Source organism: Dermacentor variabilis, chromosome 10 (genome assembly GCF_050947875.1).
Source record: "Dermacentor variabilis isolate Ectoservices chromosome 10, ASM5094787v1, whole genome shotgun sequence".
Classification (NCBI taxonomy): domain Eukaryota; kingdom Metazoa; phylum Arthropoda; class Arachnida; order Ixodida; family Ixodidae; genus Dermacentor; species Dermacentor variabilis.
In genome coordinates this window covers 83812655-83830305 of record NC_134577.1, presented here as the reverse complement: position 1 = coordinate 83830305, position 17651 = coordinate 83812655, and the positions used below count along the sequence as shown (strand labels likewise).

At 44.6% G+C, this 17651-nt stretch overlaps 1 protein-coding gene across 10 annotated transcripts in view; it reads right to left on the bottom strand.

Annotated features, from left to right (window-relative positions):
- The window catches only part of heph (polypyrimidine tract-binding protein 1 heph), a 185701-nt gene that overhangs the window by 13944 nt on the left and 154106 nt on the right, over positions 1-17651 (bottom strand). For 7 of the 10 annotated variants that reach the window (XM_075673060.1, XM_075673066.1, XM_075673061.1 and 4 more), the window contains 4 exons: positions 15270-15362; positions 11913-11936; positions 10387-10514; positions 4638-4671 (listed from right to left, as the gene is read on the bottom strand). In XM_075673060.1, the coding sequence (XP_075529175.1) occupies positions 4638-4671; positions 10387-10514; positions 11913-11936; positions 15270-15362 (279 nt within the window). The remainder of the gene's footprint in view (positions 1-4637; positions 4672-10386; positions 10515-11912; positions 11937-15269; positions 15363-17651) is intronic. The other 3 variants (XM_075673062.1, XM_075673059.1, XM_075673063.1) reach the window with 3 other exon arrangements.

Here is a 17651-nt window from a genome sequence, read left to right as displayed (position 1 = left end):
AATTTACGATACTTGAGGAGAGCGCAATATATGCTACGTAGCATATGAAGAACATGTGTTCACGATATTTGGCTATCGTGGTTGACGGAGGTGCACTCATGCAATACTATACTACCAGACAGCCTCACAATCCCCAATTGTTGTGGCTGAACACACACTTGTCCCAAATGTGAGCTGCAATGGTCAATGCAAGACATCAGAAACATCAGGTTGTTACCATGCAAACTGCTCGGAGCAGATCACCTAGCAGTACGGCACACATTTCGAGATTGAAGGTACACAATGTTGTGATATACAACACCAACAGTTCAACAAACTTTGAAAAAAGAAAAGTCTTCCCTTGCTTTCATAAAATTACATTTCGTATTACATTTTCCTTTATGTAAATTTTGCATACAAATTTTTGATCCACATCACAGCTTCTCAGGAGGCTAACATTTCATCCACACTTACTGAAAAGGCAGTCAAAGATTGGTACCGTAAGTTCAATAAAAGCTTGGTTTGCAAGCCAGGGAACCAGTTCTCAGACAAGATATTCCCTAGCATCTGTGCAATGTTGTCGTTAAAATGCTTAGAAATTCAATTAACTATTGACTGGTTCTCATCGCTAGCTAGAGAAATTCTGCTTCTACTGCTGCTAGAACATACAGCATTTTTAAAGTATGTGCAACTCTTTGAATACGTGATTCAGTAGTGGATTTACAATGACAGTAGCTGGTGGTAAAGGAAAACCGGCACCAATTCTTTCTAGCTAGGGGTGGTTATCTCGGGCAATCACTTCAGCAAGATTTTGCGCGACTCTGCACTGGATGCATCAGCGTGTATGCGAATAACAGTGTTTCTGGTTCTGTGCCGAGTTCGCTATCTTTGAACAGTGCCAGAAATGCCTTTGACTATGTACCTTGCGTACACTACAAACACATTCTGTGAAGTGCACACTCTTCTGCCAAGTGAGCACTTGAGAATATGCACAAGTGAGCCCTTGAGGATACCATCCTGGGGTCACTAACGATTCCACATGTTCATAAATGTGCAATTTCGCCAGCATTTTCTAGAGCTTGCAGCAATTGGTTAGTGGAAAGTGCAAGGGAAAACGAAATGAGCAGCTGAAAAGAGCATTGTAAGCAACATGTCTTCGTAGAAAGAAAAATATGAGGCATTACAACTACAGTCAAACCTCAATATAACGAACATGAATATAATGCATTATCACATATAACGAAGTAAGTAAATATAAAGACTCCAATATTAGCGGGCAGCGAATACACACTGAAAACTAATATATGATATAATGAAGCTATTTTCTTGTCAGATGTGGCTTCGTTATAAAGAGGTTCAACTGTATGCAGTTTTTCAGCAGAATTTTGCAGAATTATGAGTTGCGATTATGAGTTGTTAACCAGATTCTGCACACTGCGAATTACCACATACACTACTGGACAGCCCCGAGAATTAGAAAATAGTATTTACTGTGCATGTTACTTCATTAACTGCATGGTACATGGCGACAGCCACTTTTCTCATCACCAAAAAACACAGAAAAGAAAATTGTTGGGGAGGGATTTAAGTACACAGATTATGCGACGTACAGAACTGCAAAGGTGGCCCAGACATTGTTGCAGGCTCTGATGGAGGTCAGAAAACCACCGAAGCTGGAAATGGGTATGAAGATGTCTGCTGTAGACTGCCAGCACCATCTGCCTCATGCAGTCAGTTGTTGAGCCTGTTCTACAGTGAAGTAACTTCACTCAGTTTTGCCTTGACTACTTTTCGCTTGAGTGGGTACGGACCTCAAAGCTGTTAGTAACATCACTGAATACTATGCCAAGTGCAATAACCACTGTGTGCCCTTTTTTAAATCTTTTTTTCATTCTTTCTTCTTCTTATTATTATTTTAATTCAGTACAAATGAGTCACACCTAAAAAAGAGCACTGTCCACAGATAGAGGCAGGGGAGTTCACGAATCGGTGCATGCAACTTAATTTTTAATTTCGACAGTTTTAGCCCTGTGTTGCACACGATGCCACACTGATATCTTACTGCGAGATGCCCTGCGCACCTGAGCATCTTATAGTGCCGACTAATGTGGCAGCTACCGCCGGTTAAGATAACCACGAAGTTGTGTTAACATGGTGGCAGCGTCCAAGCTACTCCGCTACAATCATTCTCCCTTCCCTACTTGCTTTCCACTGTAGCAACTAAACGATGATGTCAGTCTTTGTATAGCCTCATCTCATGCTGACAAAAATGTATTGGCAATGTTTTGCCATTATTGCAAATGCCTGTTTGTTTCGATGCTGTTACGCCTTGGAAAACAAGTGACAGAGCCGCAAAGGAAATTCAGATTTTCTGCATCGTTTAGCGTTGAACAGGTGCTCGCAATGTGGAGAGCTCTAAAAAAGCCTAATTGTTTACTGCGGCATAAATTTACTTGCCTGTTTACGTGTGATACATGATAAAGGCAACACATGCACAGTTGGTCTCCACATCAAGACAATGTTGGTATAACTTTCACATCACTATTACCTGGCAACAGCTCTTATGATAGGCTAACCCAATCATAAAGACTACATGTGCATCTTGCCCTGAATAAGTAACATGTTTCTGAATTGGGAGTTAAACCTGCAGTTCTCTTGGTTGTGCTGTGCGCCATCACAAAACGTTTATTACAAGATGCTCACAATAGGCCCAGATTTTTTGTAATGGTCCATAAGGCACTAGAGGAACTATTGCTCCTGCCCCTACTCTTTACAATGCACACAAAGGCTTCAGCAGACAGGTGTGTTTGTGGCTGGCTGAGATTTGTGTACAAAAAGCTACTGGCCAATAAAAAAGGGTGGGTGGGTGGGGGGAGCCTGTCTGCACTAACTAACATGCCACCTGCAGAAAAGGTAAACAAAGATGCAATTGCATGAAACAGTAGAAAGGAGAGAAGACCTTCTGTCTGCAACCAGTAGCAGAGACTGTAACAAAAGTCAGGTGACCGCACACACAGGAGAGCACACACACGCATTGAGAGCAAGTCTGGAAAATGAGGCAGCTAAAGGGCCCTGCAACGCTCCCGAGAAAACCTGTAGGGTGGGGCACCGACAGCATCATCCGGATGGCGGGATTAGGCGCACTTCGTGCGAAGGACACGACGACGCTACGCAGCACTATGGTCACTGGTTATGCAGTTTAACATTCCCACGATATCGCGATCAGTGCTAAATAACTACGGTGTTACGTTTGAAGGGCCGTTTTATTTTTCACGTGCAGGGTGTTGCAGCCACGAGAACAACGCCAACAAGGTGCGAAGCACATGATGCGCCAACATCCACCTCGTGGCAGCTGCAGTAACCAAAGCGATGCCATGACTAACGAGATTAGACTGCGCACAGTTTGATCTAGGAGGCCACAGTAACGCAGTGATCGAGCCAAGCAAACTTGCCAGCCATGGCATGCCGAATTCAGCTACGCAACTTCAGTGCCCTGCACCTATTGGGCATTGTGGGTCTATGTCATAAGAAAGTGAAATGTGGCACCCAGGGCCTTAAAAAAGGTTGAGTCAGGGGCAGCTGTCATTTCACTTAGAATTTGAAGTTTCTGCGACTCATAATTTGAGTATGTTCGCATTATTATCATTATTTCTCTCGCTCTCAGTTCTTTGACATGCAAAAGGTATAGGGCAAAAAAAGAATGGTGGCCTTAAAGCGTTGCAGGACCCCTTTAACTTGCAGTAAAGAAAAAAAAAAAGGATAAGGAACATTACAAGACAAAATAAGCAACTCGTGAGATAAAGGAAAATGGTCACAACCCAGAACAAGACCTATGCAAACCAGCCGCAGGCACATGTGTGTGCGTGCAAGTGTGTGTGAAGTCAGTCCAGCACAGACGCCAGAGAGTTCTAGCATGTTTTAGCATTCACCGCTTCAGTGGAATATCGAGACGGAGCAGCCGACAGAGGTGGTGATGACATCTTGCGATGAGGCACTGAACTAGGCTGCTACACTTTGCGGCTCCAATATGCTGGCGTGATGCTTTCGCACAGCGACATAGGCCTCCTAATGCTGTACTGTTCCCTTCTGAGTGGCGTGACGCAATAGGAGATTGTTCTGGTACGCTCAATTAGGACAAGGCGTCGTGAAGCACTAGAGCAAGTGCCGTTCTCATTTCGTGTTCTTTTTTTCAATGTTGGGTTTTAACTTGCCATAGCTGTTCAACCAGGCCATGGGGGATGTTTTAACGGAGCTATACGAATTAGTTTTCACTCCTTGGTGCTCTTTAATGCATATGCAAAGCACCGAGTGCATAACTGCTAGTCACTACACTCCTGTCAGAGTGAAGCCATCACGGTTGGAAATCAAAACAGCGACCTCTGGCTCAGTTCGCATTCCGTCCCGTTATGCCGCTAAAACAGAATGCTAGAATGCCCACACATTGGCTAGAACACTCAATGGCATGGTAAAAATCGCAGAGGGGAGAAAAATAAAGCGTACAAGAAATTAAAATCGGAGAAAAAAAATTAAAACAATCAGAACAGCGGGAGGTAGTGAGCACAGAACCAAAAAAAAAAGAAACACACAGAGCATCTGTGGGCTGCTGAGAAAAAATAAACAAAGGCTTAACGAGAAGGAAATTAAAAATGAGAACGTACCAAAAAGGGTAAAGAGAGCGTCGGGCGTGACCATCTAAAAACGAGGAGGAGGAGGATGAGAAGAGGCAGGCCCCAGCAGAAGAGGGTGTGTGCGGCCAGAGGGCACCCACGGACGAAGGGAGGGTTGGTGGTTGGTGGTCGGTGGGTCGGGCCAGTGTCCCACCACAAGAGAAGCGCGCACATCCGCACGACAGCCACAGGGAGGCGGCGGCGGCAGCAGCCGTGGTTTTCAGTTTGTGTGGCAGTTTTTTTTGTTTTGTTTTTTAAACAGGACAGAGAGAGGGGTAGAGAGAGGGGGGTAGAGAGGAGAGAAGAGAGAGTGGGAATGAGGAAATGACATGCGTGCGATGAAGAGGTTAGTGATGTGAACAGTACAGGCAGGGATACAATTTTAGTGCGAGGTCAGATTGAAGACCAAGGGGTGGGAGGTATGGAGAAAAGTGCAAGGTAGAAGGGACAAGAACAGTCATTTAAGAGGAAGAAAAAAAATTATGTTAGAGATAAACAAGTTTCCGGCACAAATGTGCAAAAGCAGATAAGGAAGCAGAAAAGATATGTTAAAGATAGGTGTGGGGAAAGGGGGGAAGGGGGTAAGAAAAAGTATATGAAGGTGCAGGATTAAAGACAGTGAGAAAACAAATTTTTAAACAAGCAAAGGAAGAGAATAGTAAAGATGGCATAGAAAATGTCCAAAATATAATGAAAGAAATACGTAAAAAAAAAATTGAAAGAGAAAAGCGTTGCCAGAGGAACACAGTCAAGTATGATGACAGGATGCGAGAGAAATGAAAAAAAAAAAAAAAAAGAACAGATCATAGGTACACAAATGAGAATAGGTGAGTGTCGCAAAAGCATTAGTGGGATGATCAGCACACAAAATTGGGGGGGGGGGGGGCAATTGAGTTTGTAGTAGGCATTGTTTTGTTAACCGTGCAGGAGGGTGGGGATGACAGGGAAGGGCGGGGTGCGGACAGAAGATAGTGTAAAGGGAGAAGGGGAAGGGGTCAAGAGACAGAGAAAGAGAGAGAGAGATACAGTGAGAGAGAGACAGCAGAGAGACAGTATTAAATAAAGGAGCAAGAGCCGAAAGAAAAGGTAGGAGTGAGAGGGAAAAAAAAAGAAACAAATCAACAGGTCAAAAACTGGAAAAAGGCATAAAAACCAAACAAACGCTCAGCACAAAAGAAAAAGGAGAAAAAACTGAACCGAGGCAAACAATTAACGGCAAACAGCACCAGCAGCGAGTGGGCAGCGGCAGATAGCATGAGCTGCAGTGAATTGAAAAGCATGCGGCCAAAACAAGTGCAACTAGGCGGCACAGCGTGCAGCAGAAGAGCTAGGACAGCTAGGAGTCAGTGGTGCTTCACAATGCTAGGGAAAGAACTCCGGGGAGACCGGAGGGCACAAAGAGCAAGATAGACAGGAGCGCCAACTCAATAAAATAGACGATTCGGTTAATTAGGCACGTAATTAGGTGCTGCTGATTCTCGCGTTGGTGTTGCACGATACTCACGCAATCGCAAGTGCCGACTTGACCAAGATGCGAGGCAATCCTAGGCCGGGATAATGCAACGATTCTGTACTCTTAATGCTGTTTCCCTTCTCGCATCCTCGATGGTCGAAGCAGCACTTCGCCCATGTTAACGGGATTGGGCCAGCAGTGAACGGTGAATGACAAGGAAGGGAACAGAATATAGCGAAAGGAACCCTTGCATTATCTCGGCCCTCTATTTGTTGCGGCATAAAAGATGTGAAACATTGTGAAAATTAAACGACTGGCGCTCTTTCCTGTACAGTCACTTCTTTCTGTTTCACATCTTTTACACCATAACCAAATAGCTCAGCGACAAGCAGTAATATGTTGCAACCCTAGACTCCTGGCTCAATATACTGGCCGTGGCGAAACATGCCAGTGCCCCCAAACAGCGGCCATGCAGCAGGGTGCTCTCCGACATCGTGTTCTTTCTAGAGCACAAACATGCTCGTAACACCTTGTTCCAACCTTGGATAACACAAAGCTTTGGCAGACGGCGAACAGGCAGCTTTGTGCCTGGCCAGCAGTATAATGAATGTTGTAATGATCAAAGCGCACAGCAGCATGTGAGCTTGTATTTCACCATGCTGGTATAACCCGATAAGGCTTACTCTTTACTGCCTGCCTCCATCTGCATGCAATTTGGGGCACTAAAATCTCAAGAGATGGAGATGCAAGAAGCGCCACCAAGACGCACGGGAGACAGCACCAAATACAGCTAGGCAGCATCTGTCGCCAACACATATGGTCCCCTTGCCAAATGCCTTGCAAGATAAGCGGGTCAGCGATCCTGTGCATCTTCCTCCATGGTGCAGGGTAACTTACGCACCAGTCACTTTGGTGCGGTAAACTCACACATTCCGCACAGCCACATGCTCCATAACCGTCCACAATAACTGACAGAAATGTGCTAAAGTAGTGAAGAGCCTCCACTTACCTATACTTCCACTACATATTCACACAAAAACTATAACTTAAAGAAGGTATGAACAGCCATATGGTACTTTGTAGTTTGGCAGACTGCAACATGCGCAGGAATTGAAGTGTGTTGTACAGTTAAACCGTGATATAATGAAACCGGTAAAATCGTCAATTTGCTTCGTTATATCGAAATTTCTATGTACCGAAATTTGACCTTTTATGCAAATAAGTACAGTCATTGATTGGTTTTTCTTACATGGAACGGGGCTGCGGAATTGTGCGAATTATTGGTCAATCGAAAAAAGCAAATACGAATGAGAAAAAAAAATTAAGTTTGATGAATTTGGGAGTTGGCTATTATTGATACGGTTTCACGCCCCGTCGCCAATATCTTCACATCAGTGGCACAAATGAAGGGGAGCCAGCCATGCTTTCATGTGTACTACGCCCCTGTGGCTGGCGTTGCCTGCACTGGGACTACGCTATCATGAAAAGCGCCGGCAGTGGGGAGCAAATGCTTGGTCATGCCTCTCGCTCAGAGTCAAGGAAACTCGAGATAATGCAACCTACAGTACTAAACGCACGGGAAGACAGCTAACATGATGCCACACCGTCTCGGCACGCCCACTCTTTGCGTTAGCGTCTCTGCATACCTTTGAATATGAAATCGCATACAAACATGCTTCGTTACATCGAGGTTTAACTGTACATATTTCATGCAAAAATTTCCCAATAGCCTTTATATGCTGCAGAGTGCTAAGCCTTTCGAACGCCTACGTCTTGTGAATATTTACAAACGAGCTTACTATTCACTAATGCATATTTAAAAAGCATATATGAAAGGCCTGCACAACGCGCTCTAAAGCAGACAGCTGGGCTTTTATCCCTTTTATTGAGTGTGCATGAATAGAGTGTTTTATACACTTACGGATAGGTATGCAGGAATGCACACATCAGAATGCAAACCCCCACCTCAAGCCAATGTGACAATCCCACATAATCGCATGGTTGTATGTAAATGAAGGAGTATCGTGTTGTTCTTGGGTCAGTTGGGTGAAAACACAGCTATCAAAAGAGGGGCCACAAATCGACGCACACACACACGCACAAAAGAGGACAGACAAGCATTGTTTTGTGTTTGTCCTCTCAGTATGCACCCTCATCAATTAAACTGTGTGCAAGCCCCTCTGCTGGCACATCAAAGGCGTCATACTTGCATTTTATTTCAATAATGCTACCGCCATCTTTTCTTTCTCTAACATTTACACGTACACTTATAACAAACATCGGATTTAGCATATTTCCATTTCGAATGCAGCCTCATTATCAACAGGTCTGACAGTAGTAACACCCCCAGACTTTCAAGTACACCTTTAAGGGGAGGCCAAAAGAAACCCTTTGAGATGGGAAAAGCAAAAACAGACAAATAAAGCAGAGTTGGGTGCAGCTGAAATCAAAACACAGATTAAGGAAAAAAAAGTGCAACAAAAAAAGATTGTCAATGAAGGTGATTTCTGAAATAAAAAAGAAATGTGAAACAGCAGAACAGCAGGGAAGTACGGAACTGCGACAGGCGTTGAGAAGAAAAGTTGGCTTGAGAGTCAAAAAAAGAAGTGTGCAGGAGAAGACTTAAAATAAGTAGGAAGCACTGAGAGGCTGAAAGTTGCGTTTGAGAACAGGTATGCATCGTCCTCGAATATCAGTGAAGTACAGGATCTGAAAGAAATGTGTGTGTGCACTCAAGAGAATACGACGATGATGATTTGGGATTTTTATGGCGCAGCAGACGTGTAGGCTATAATGCACCAAGCACACGTTTTTTCGGATTAGCTTATTCATTCAAATGCGGTAAAATGGAGTAAATGGCCAAGTAAAATTATAAAACATGAAATGTGCTACGATTCTGGTAGGGTTCCTGTGGCCTTTAAAAAGTTAAAGGTGTCTTCATATGGCACGAGTGGTTCATCACTCAATAAGAACATGGGACGGAATGGAATTCTTTTTTCTTAAGAAGTCTTGAAATATCTTAGTCTCCATTTTTCTAATCCGGGACATGCTATTAAAATGTGTAGCACGTTTAAAAATCCACCACAGTGTTGGCATGCTGGTTGTGGTTTGTTATTTATGAACTATGAATCAGCATTGTGTGACCAATTCTTAAGCGACATAAAATAACCTCATAAAATCTGTGGCAACACTCAAGCGAATAACGTACAAATGAAGGCAAGGCAGAATGCTTTTAATGTGTGCAAGTGTGAGGTGTTCCGAGGGTATTTATTGATCACACATAGCAGCACACCACCCTCGTTTGTGACTAATTCCAAACGTGGCCACTTTTCCACTCAAGAACGATTCTTACTGTCTAGTCCTCGTAATGTCCTTGTGCTGGCACTACCAACAGCTACAGTCGACAATATCTACAACGTCATGGCAAGCAAGAGGATAGGCACGCATAATATGGCTGACACCAAAATGGCTCACGTGAGTCTTTCAATTTGCCAGTTAGCAAAATGGGACTTCTGTTAAACGTGTGACACAGAGGCACAGACGCAAATGCGAACAAATCGAAAACGGCTATGTTGCGTCATCGTGCTTCCAGCTTCACCTGCGTTTATATCAAACGCTTAAATTCATACAATGCAAAGTGCATTGGTGCCCACACCACGTTTGAACTGAAGCCCTGTTCCTTGTGGTTACAGTAAATTGTCCTACTGTTTATGTTTCAATTTAAGCTGATGGCAGATCATGCTTTTTGTGGGTGCAGCTTACTATCTTCGCTCCTGACACGAACTACAGAAACATCACACACAAAACAACACATCTTAGGAACACTCGTCTACTATCACTGCAGCACCATGACAACTTGGCTTCCACACCTTCACAGTCACCACACACTGCGTTTTCCATTATTATCGGGTGACTTTTCCGAGGCTTTTCACTTACTACAGCCATAGCATGCTCGCCTCTGTTCATGCTCTGGCCTCATCATTATATAAAATTACAACTGTTCATCACACAAGAACAACACATTTTCCTTTCCTATCGTGGGGGTAACTCCTATAGTGCATGGACAGTGCGACAGCTAACTACTGCACTTTATCTCAACTGTAGCTGAAGAGGCAACAGACAAGAAAACAAAAGGGAAAGTAATGCAGCATGCGGGGGTGGGAGGGAGGTGAGGACAGCCCAAGCAGAACAGCAGAATGGCCACTGCCACAGCAAGAACAAAAAGAAAAAAAAAGTGCAAGCCAAAGAGGAACATCACCACAAAGGTGTCAAAAGCGAGAGGCGTACCTGCTCGTTGAGGTTGGACACCAAAAGCACACAGCTGGTGGTGGCCTGTCCCGGGAGGCGGATGCCGGCCATGCCGAGAGCTGTGGCCGGAGATGACGGCGACAGGGCAAAGCCACCCAGGGGCAGCCCTGCGCAGCCGTCGGACGCACGCACACACATCAGCTACAAGATCCCTAGTTGACTGTCGAGCAGCTGCCCAAAAGATGCGCAAAGGGGAAAGCTGCCAGCGGTTGGAACGTGGGGCTACTTTGATATTCTTAAGCCCTGCGTGCGTCCTCGGTCAAAAGGCGCAGGATTGGGCAGCAGTGCGTCTAGTAATGCACTGTTTCCACTGCAGAAAGGGCACGATTCTAATATTTAATTAAACACAATTGCAAGGAAAGTTCCGCACTATGCAAAGTGTCTTTAGTCCTATATTGCTGCGACAATGGCGCTGCACTTTTTAACTACTACTGGCAGCAAAGCCACATGCAATGTTCATGGTTTGTTTTCATATTTGGCAGTCTCGTTTTAATCTAATAAAGCGTCATCTGGCAGCGAGTCAAGCTACAGAAAGCAAGATGTATTACAGTACAATCCACTATTCAACCAGATATGGACAAAGGCTTCAGAGGAGGTAGCAAGGCTTCAACAAAACAACCAAGTAAGCTTGAATGCTTCTAACATGAAATAGACAAAAAAGACCCTCCCAACTTAGCCAAGATTTAAAATTACACCATCTTAAGGGAGAAAGGTGGGGGGCACCGAGATCCCACAAAGATTCCATAATATAGCTCACAATACTGGTAAATTGACAAACTATTGACTACAGTAACCATCCGTTTAGACACAAACACAAGCACACACAAAAATGACAAGACATTAACACTGAAAATGCTCGAGCAGAACATCTGACAAAGCAGCAGCAAAGAAATGAGATATTTTCAATTAAATAACTTGTTCAGAAATGCTGCTCTTATATCTCTGAGGTAACTGCAAATGTAGCCTCAACAGTTGAGACAGAGCAGTACACTGAACCTTTCTTCGCCCCTATATGAAATCTCAACCAGAAATGCATGAACTAATAATATCCTAAAAAAAAGAAAAAGCCCCTGTACTGAAGTCATGCATCACAAATTTATGCGGCAGTACATTTCATTATTAAGGCACATGTCACCCTGACAACAAAGCCCAGCTGTACAAGCAAAAAAAGACTAGTTTAATTTGTTAGGTGTTATCTGTTTTTGAACAACTGCATAAAGAGGCACAGAAAAAAATGCTGCTCACTTTATCCTGTGATAAATGTACATCCCACTAAAAGTGCCAGCTTTCCTACACCAGAAATATTGGTGCCGATAGGTGACAATACTAATGGCAACACCAACAAAGAAACAATGCTAAGACATCCAAGCCACTTCCAGAAAGCAATCCAGGCTTTGACGAGTGACACTCAGTGAGCATTAAAAAAAAAAAAAAAAAAGGGAAAGAAGAAGAAAAAAGAAGTGCGCTTTCTACAAGGCACTAAGAGAGACAGCAGAGCCACCTACCCTGCTTCTTGTCAAACTGATCTCCTGTGGCAATGTTTTAAAAGGCAGCATTAGAATGGTTGAGGAAGCAGGCAGGAGGAGAGGAGGAAGAAGAAGAAAGCATGACACAGCGTGAGCCAGAGGAACAACTTCACGAGCCATGGCGCCACATCATCCGAAGTGAGCACTGTTACGGCCACAGAAGCACACAGAAACAGCAGACAAGTCACTAACATGAATACCCGGCACCTCGAAACAGCGCCCGGATATAGTTTGCGTTAAAATACACAGTGTCCTATATATTCCATTTCATACAAAGCAGGCAATGCTGCGAATCACGTTAAAAAAAAAAAAAAGTTGGGCGTGAAGACACAGACACAAGAAAAGAGAAGCAGACAGCACAAACACCGTGCTGCCCGTTTCTGGCCCACCAATTGCGGACACACGTGAACAGACAAACAGAGTCCGTTTAACTCTTGTGTCAATGTCTGCATGCCTAACCTTTTTTTTTTTCTAACATGAATCCCTACCAACTAGCTCATACTTCTGTTCTAGACACTAGAAAGGCTCGAAAGCGTTCTCTCCCTGCTTGCATTCGCAGACAAAAGAGTGTGCATCACTTATCAAAGAAAGATGCAGGTGTGCGTCATGCAAGTCAATGTTACGTTAAGTAGCAAAATACGACAATCATTAGATGGAAGGCATTGCAGATCTGAACCTACGCGCCTGTGAACAAGCGGAGTAACCCATTTCCACAACCGGCGGCCACAGCACACACTTTCGTTCACAACCAAAGCATGTTAGTACGTCGTGTGCTGGAAGCACAAAGGTGCACAAATAACATGCAACTGACATGTTATGTCCACAAGGTATGTTGTTGTAACATACGCACTAGCCGATTCATAAAAAGCATTGCAGATAAAACAATTCAAGGCCATTCCGCCTTACGAAAATAGGGCGGAATGCCCCCCCCCCCCCCTCCCGCTGTGCCGACTGCTTCAAAACAGTCTGCAACCACATCGGACATTTTTCTCTGCATGCTTTAGTGCTCAATGATCCAGCAAGGGTTTCGTCGTTGAATCGTGCCCTCATCTCTTTCACTCAAGCTACAAAAGCAGCACAAACCAGAGAACCACTGCAGAAACTGTCCCGGGCTGCTCGCAGAGATGCACATTCGAAAACAAAACGCACGGCGACAACGACATTTTTCCGATTCCTGCAAATGCTTCCAGTGATCGCAATGCATAAGAGCATGGCCTTCGAGATAGGTTCCGATTACTTTGAGCGAGCCGTAGGAGCGGGCGTGATTCATTTCGTCACCAGTTGGTGTTGCCAGACTGCTTACAGATAAACCGCAATGTTAAAAAAATTTCATCACGCCGAACTTGCTCAAATTTGGCCAACTTGCCGAGGTGTGCGCATGGTTCAAAATGCAATGCATAATTCACGCTCGAGAACTAGGTGCCATGGCCTCTTCAAATAAATGTTTGCCCTGAGCACACATCTTTTGCTGCATGCATATTCCAAATTATATGAAGCCCACAGATAATGAAGCTAAGGAAAGCATAGGGGTAATCATCCATTGTTCAAACTAAAATGTATGTGATAAGGTAGAGGGAATTGAAAAATAAAACGACTTGCTGTCGGTGGGAGCCAAAACCACAACCTCAGATGTGGCTCGCACAGGCGGTGAGCAGTTTTTTCGTTCACTTTCATTTCCCTTTACCTATTGCTTCCACATTGCAGTTAAAGAGAATAATTTCCTTTATGCTTTCCTTGGCTTCATATGACCGTGACTAACAAAAATCAGGCCCTTCTCTCAAGTTCTGATATTACCTTCAAGAAACATCCTTAGATTTTTAAGCCGAAAAAGCAGAACCCTACACATATGATACGCTAGGCATTACAGGTTTTAAAAACCCCATGAGGTAAAAATCATTCTGGAACTTTACGCTAATCTTTCCTCATAGCAGACAGCAGTTATAGAAACCAGCAATTCTTTTATTGACGTGTGCCTTTTTACCATCCCGTTGCTTCCTGTCTCGACCAGAAATGCCACATTAAGACTTAGTAGCTCTTCTCGGAGAACTATTCCATTGAACAGGACAGCACTGATCCAGGTGCATCAGTTGAGCTTGAATTATCTGTACCATTTATGAATTAAATAGTGCAAGAAAAGCAATAAGTTGAATTAACCAGAGTCAAATTTATGGAAGCACACAGTAAATTGTTCTTGCTTATGAAGTAATAAAATAATTACCGCGTCTAATGTGCGAGATGCGTGCAAGGCTTGTCTAAACCAAAAGGTACGGAGCCTCAAGCATGGAAAAGAACCCTTTTTTTTTTATGAGCTAAATCAACATTCTAGTAGCATGGTGCAGAAGTTTGTAACCAACATCCCAGAAGGCTTTCTTCTCTAAAGAAGTGTGATGTGACAGTTTTTCTCACAGAAAGGTTCATCCCACATCACATGGAGATGAACACAGCTTTACGCCAAAGGAGTGTTTCATACCCTGCACACCGGCACTTGCTGACCAGGTACATTAAAGCAGCCGCTGCTCTGTGAACAAAACTGCTGCTTTTGCCAAGCTTTCTTTACACAATTAACACCACTGCACCTTAAGAGCCAAATTACAAACAGCAACATGCTAGCAGTTGAACAAGGGATGTCTCAAGCTGACCCTGTCTTCTAACAAGTGTCATCAGGACAAGCCTTGTCTTTGGCAAGGACTTCCTCATCAAGAGGTCAGTTTGTCGGAATGTTGGCTCCAGCAAGAGGCATCCCTGGTTTGGCCACGGCTGATCATTTCTAGACTCCCATCTTCCTGTGGATTTCGACCATCAGAAGATCATATTACAACCACACCAGAAGATAGTAATCCCATCCCTTCTGACCTAGCAGCCTCACTGAAGAAGGGCACGTGGTCATTGCTGGAAAGGGAAAAAAAAAAAAAAAAAACACTGGCTGCTGCTATATAACAACCAGAACATCATGTTGAACACCAGCCTGTGCGTCTCGCTTCTTCCACGAGGAACTACCAAGTTCGGTGCCAGCTGAAACCTCAACAACAACACACACACACACAATGAAGGCACGCAAGCTGTTGACTTGAGCCCAGTCTACAGGAAACAATAGAAACACAAAGCAGGCCGGATGAAAGGTGTGATAGTGGTAAGCTCCTTTATCTGCAGCCACGACCAGCGAGTTCTGCGTAGTGCTAGTATTACGTGGAGACCGAATGAAGCCTGGCAGAATGAGCAGCAGCAGCAGCAGAAGCAGAAGGGAGAGAGAGAGAAAAGAACAAAACAAAACAAAACAACGGACAGTGCAGAGAGGGAAACAAGGCAGGCGAGGAGGTTTGGGGGGAGAGCTCCTACCTGCTGTGGCGCTGGCGGCATAGGCAGCGGTTAGTGGGGAGGTCAGGCCCGGGCCGGCGGCAGCAAACGGGGACGCCAGTATACCCAACGAACCTTTTGTTCCCGTGCCAATTTCCAAAAAGAGGAGAGAGGAAGGGGCAAGGGGGTGTGAGGAGAGGCGATGGCATCTATCTATAGCTCTCTCGTCACTCTCTCTAAGAGAGGGCACTGCAACATGGTGTCATGCACTGCCTCGTTCCATAGTGCTGGCGGTGGAGCGGAGAGGGGGTGTGGGAGGGGCTGGTGTTGTTAACCAAACAAATGAACAAAAAAAGTCGATTCAAGGGCCTTTTGTATTCTCAGACCCTTGGACTGCTTTTGTTAAAAAGCAAGGTGGAAGCACAGCAAGCCAATGGGATGGACAAATTGGCCAGTCTTCACAACCTGGCTACAGCCTGCACGGCAAGACCAAACCAATCAGTCCACCACTGGCCAGGTTCCTTTTCTGTAGTTAAATAGTTCTTTGAATTCAGCTCTTAAGTTCAACTTTTCACCTCAACGACACTGCTCTGCTAACGCAACAGACTAATCCAGTACAAGACCTGCACATTTGATCTTTTGAATGTTGCAAAGATGGAGCCACACGCTTAAGGGACCCATTATGCAGAGAATGCGATGAAATGGGCGAGAACTATCCTTTGCATTACCATGTTGGCCAGAATGTTGGGAAAAACCACCAGTGGGTGCGTGTTTCGACTAGCCAGTGCTGCTGCTGAGTTTCGTTTATTTATAGTTTGCGCTGTGGACTTTGCAATGACCAGGGAGCACCGCTGGACTAGTACAAGGAAGCTTCCAGCCCTGTGCAGCCACCACTACTTTCATGGACACAACCTATGCGCCGAAAATTCTGGACTTCTAACACTGTTTGCTTCAGCAGTAAGTAAGTTGGTCACCTCTAGCTGTTGTGGGCGCGCTGCACTGATTAGAGGGCGCTACGACGCTTTCGTGTATCACCCCAGTGTCGCCAACACAGGCCACTCGAGACTCAAGGAAAATGTAACAACATTCCAAAACGACAATGACCCATGCTTCATCACTTGCCTGAGCATTACACATCGAGCTTTGCCAAACTGAAGCTTAAAAATGTCTGCACTTCCGGACTCAACTGCAAATTGCTGTTTGCCTGCTCACAACTAGATGGGATGCTTTGCCATTGCTGTCACCGAAAAGCTACAGCAGCCTATAAATGTATCTTCACTTTCGCCCTTCCCTACAGACATACCGTCCACATTATGGCACCTTACTATATGGCAGTCTTCGCAAGAATTTCACAGGCTCTTTAAAGCCAATAGCTGGCACCTGCCTGCAACAATCGCACATGCTGGCAGCCTGTATAAAAGAGTATGATAAAGCACTCTCTGCCAAGACGAACCCCAATACTCGAAACGTGTGGTTAAGAGGAAACTGAACTAAGGCGGTCAAATTAAAAGGACAGGTACAGCAAGCGTTCTGCAACATTACCTAGCTTGTTTCGGCCATCCACAAGACGCATAAAGCGCGAACAAGCACACGAAGTGCAGCGTCGGAGGTACCTGCCATACTTCACCACCCACTCCCACAGCCCGCATCCCTTCAACCACGACATCAATTCGGAGTACCACACAGTGCTCAAACAAAGGGACAAGGGACACGTACATACTCAACAAAATAGCACGGCATGTACAAGCGAGTAGGACAAAGATAGTTCTTCTGCAAGGCTTAATACTGGTTAATCAAGGCAAGAACAAACAATTCTTTCAAAACTGTATTTCAGTTATTTTCGTGGTAAGACATTGATTATTATAAGATAAAATGAAGGTGTAAGCCTTCTGTACCAAACCCTCAGCAACAGACATGCCGGTTGTTTGACACGTTAGCATGAGACACGCATCTTAGGCCTACAGAGCTCCTGGTAGTGTGCTAAGCTCAATATATCTGCAGAATGCCAGGAATGCTGTTGGCCTTATGCTCTGATATGTCCTGTGTTGAGTCACGTGTTGTCTCCTAAAGGTTACTACTTGAAAGTATCGCCGATACCAGTAAAAATAAGTTTTTGCCCTAAGTTGCACCCAAATGTAGAATAGTAAAATTATTAGTTTCGGTATGACGATCATAAAAAGCTCTAGAAATCTGGCATTTTACGATAAAACCATAAAAGTTGGCAGTGCTTGTGAAGTGGTTTTGTGTTTCTTTGTCTCAGTTGCGCAGCGCCTTTTGAATTGAGTGTGCATGATGTCATGCCGTTAACTTTGTGCTTTGGTTTTGGCACTATGCTTGAAAGGGGGAAGGCCAGCCCACACAGGCTGTGTCACTTACACATCAACACTCCCTCCACCAGAGATGCGCCAATGGAAATTTTCAAAC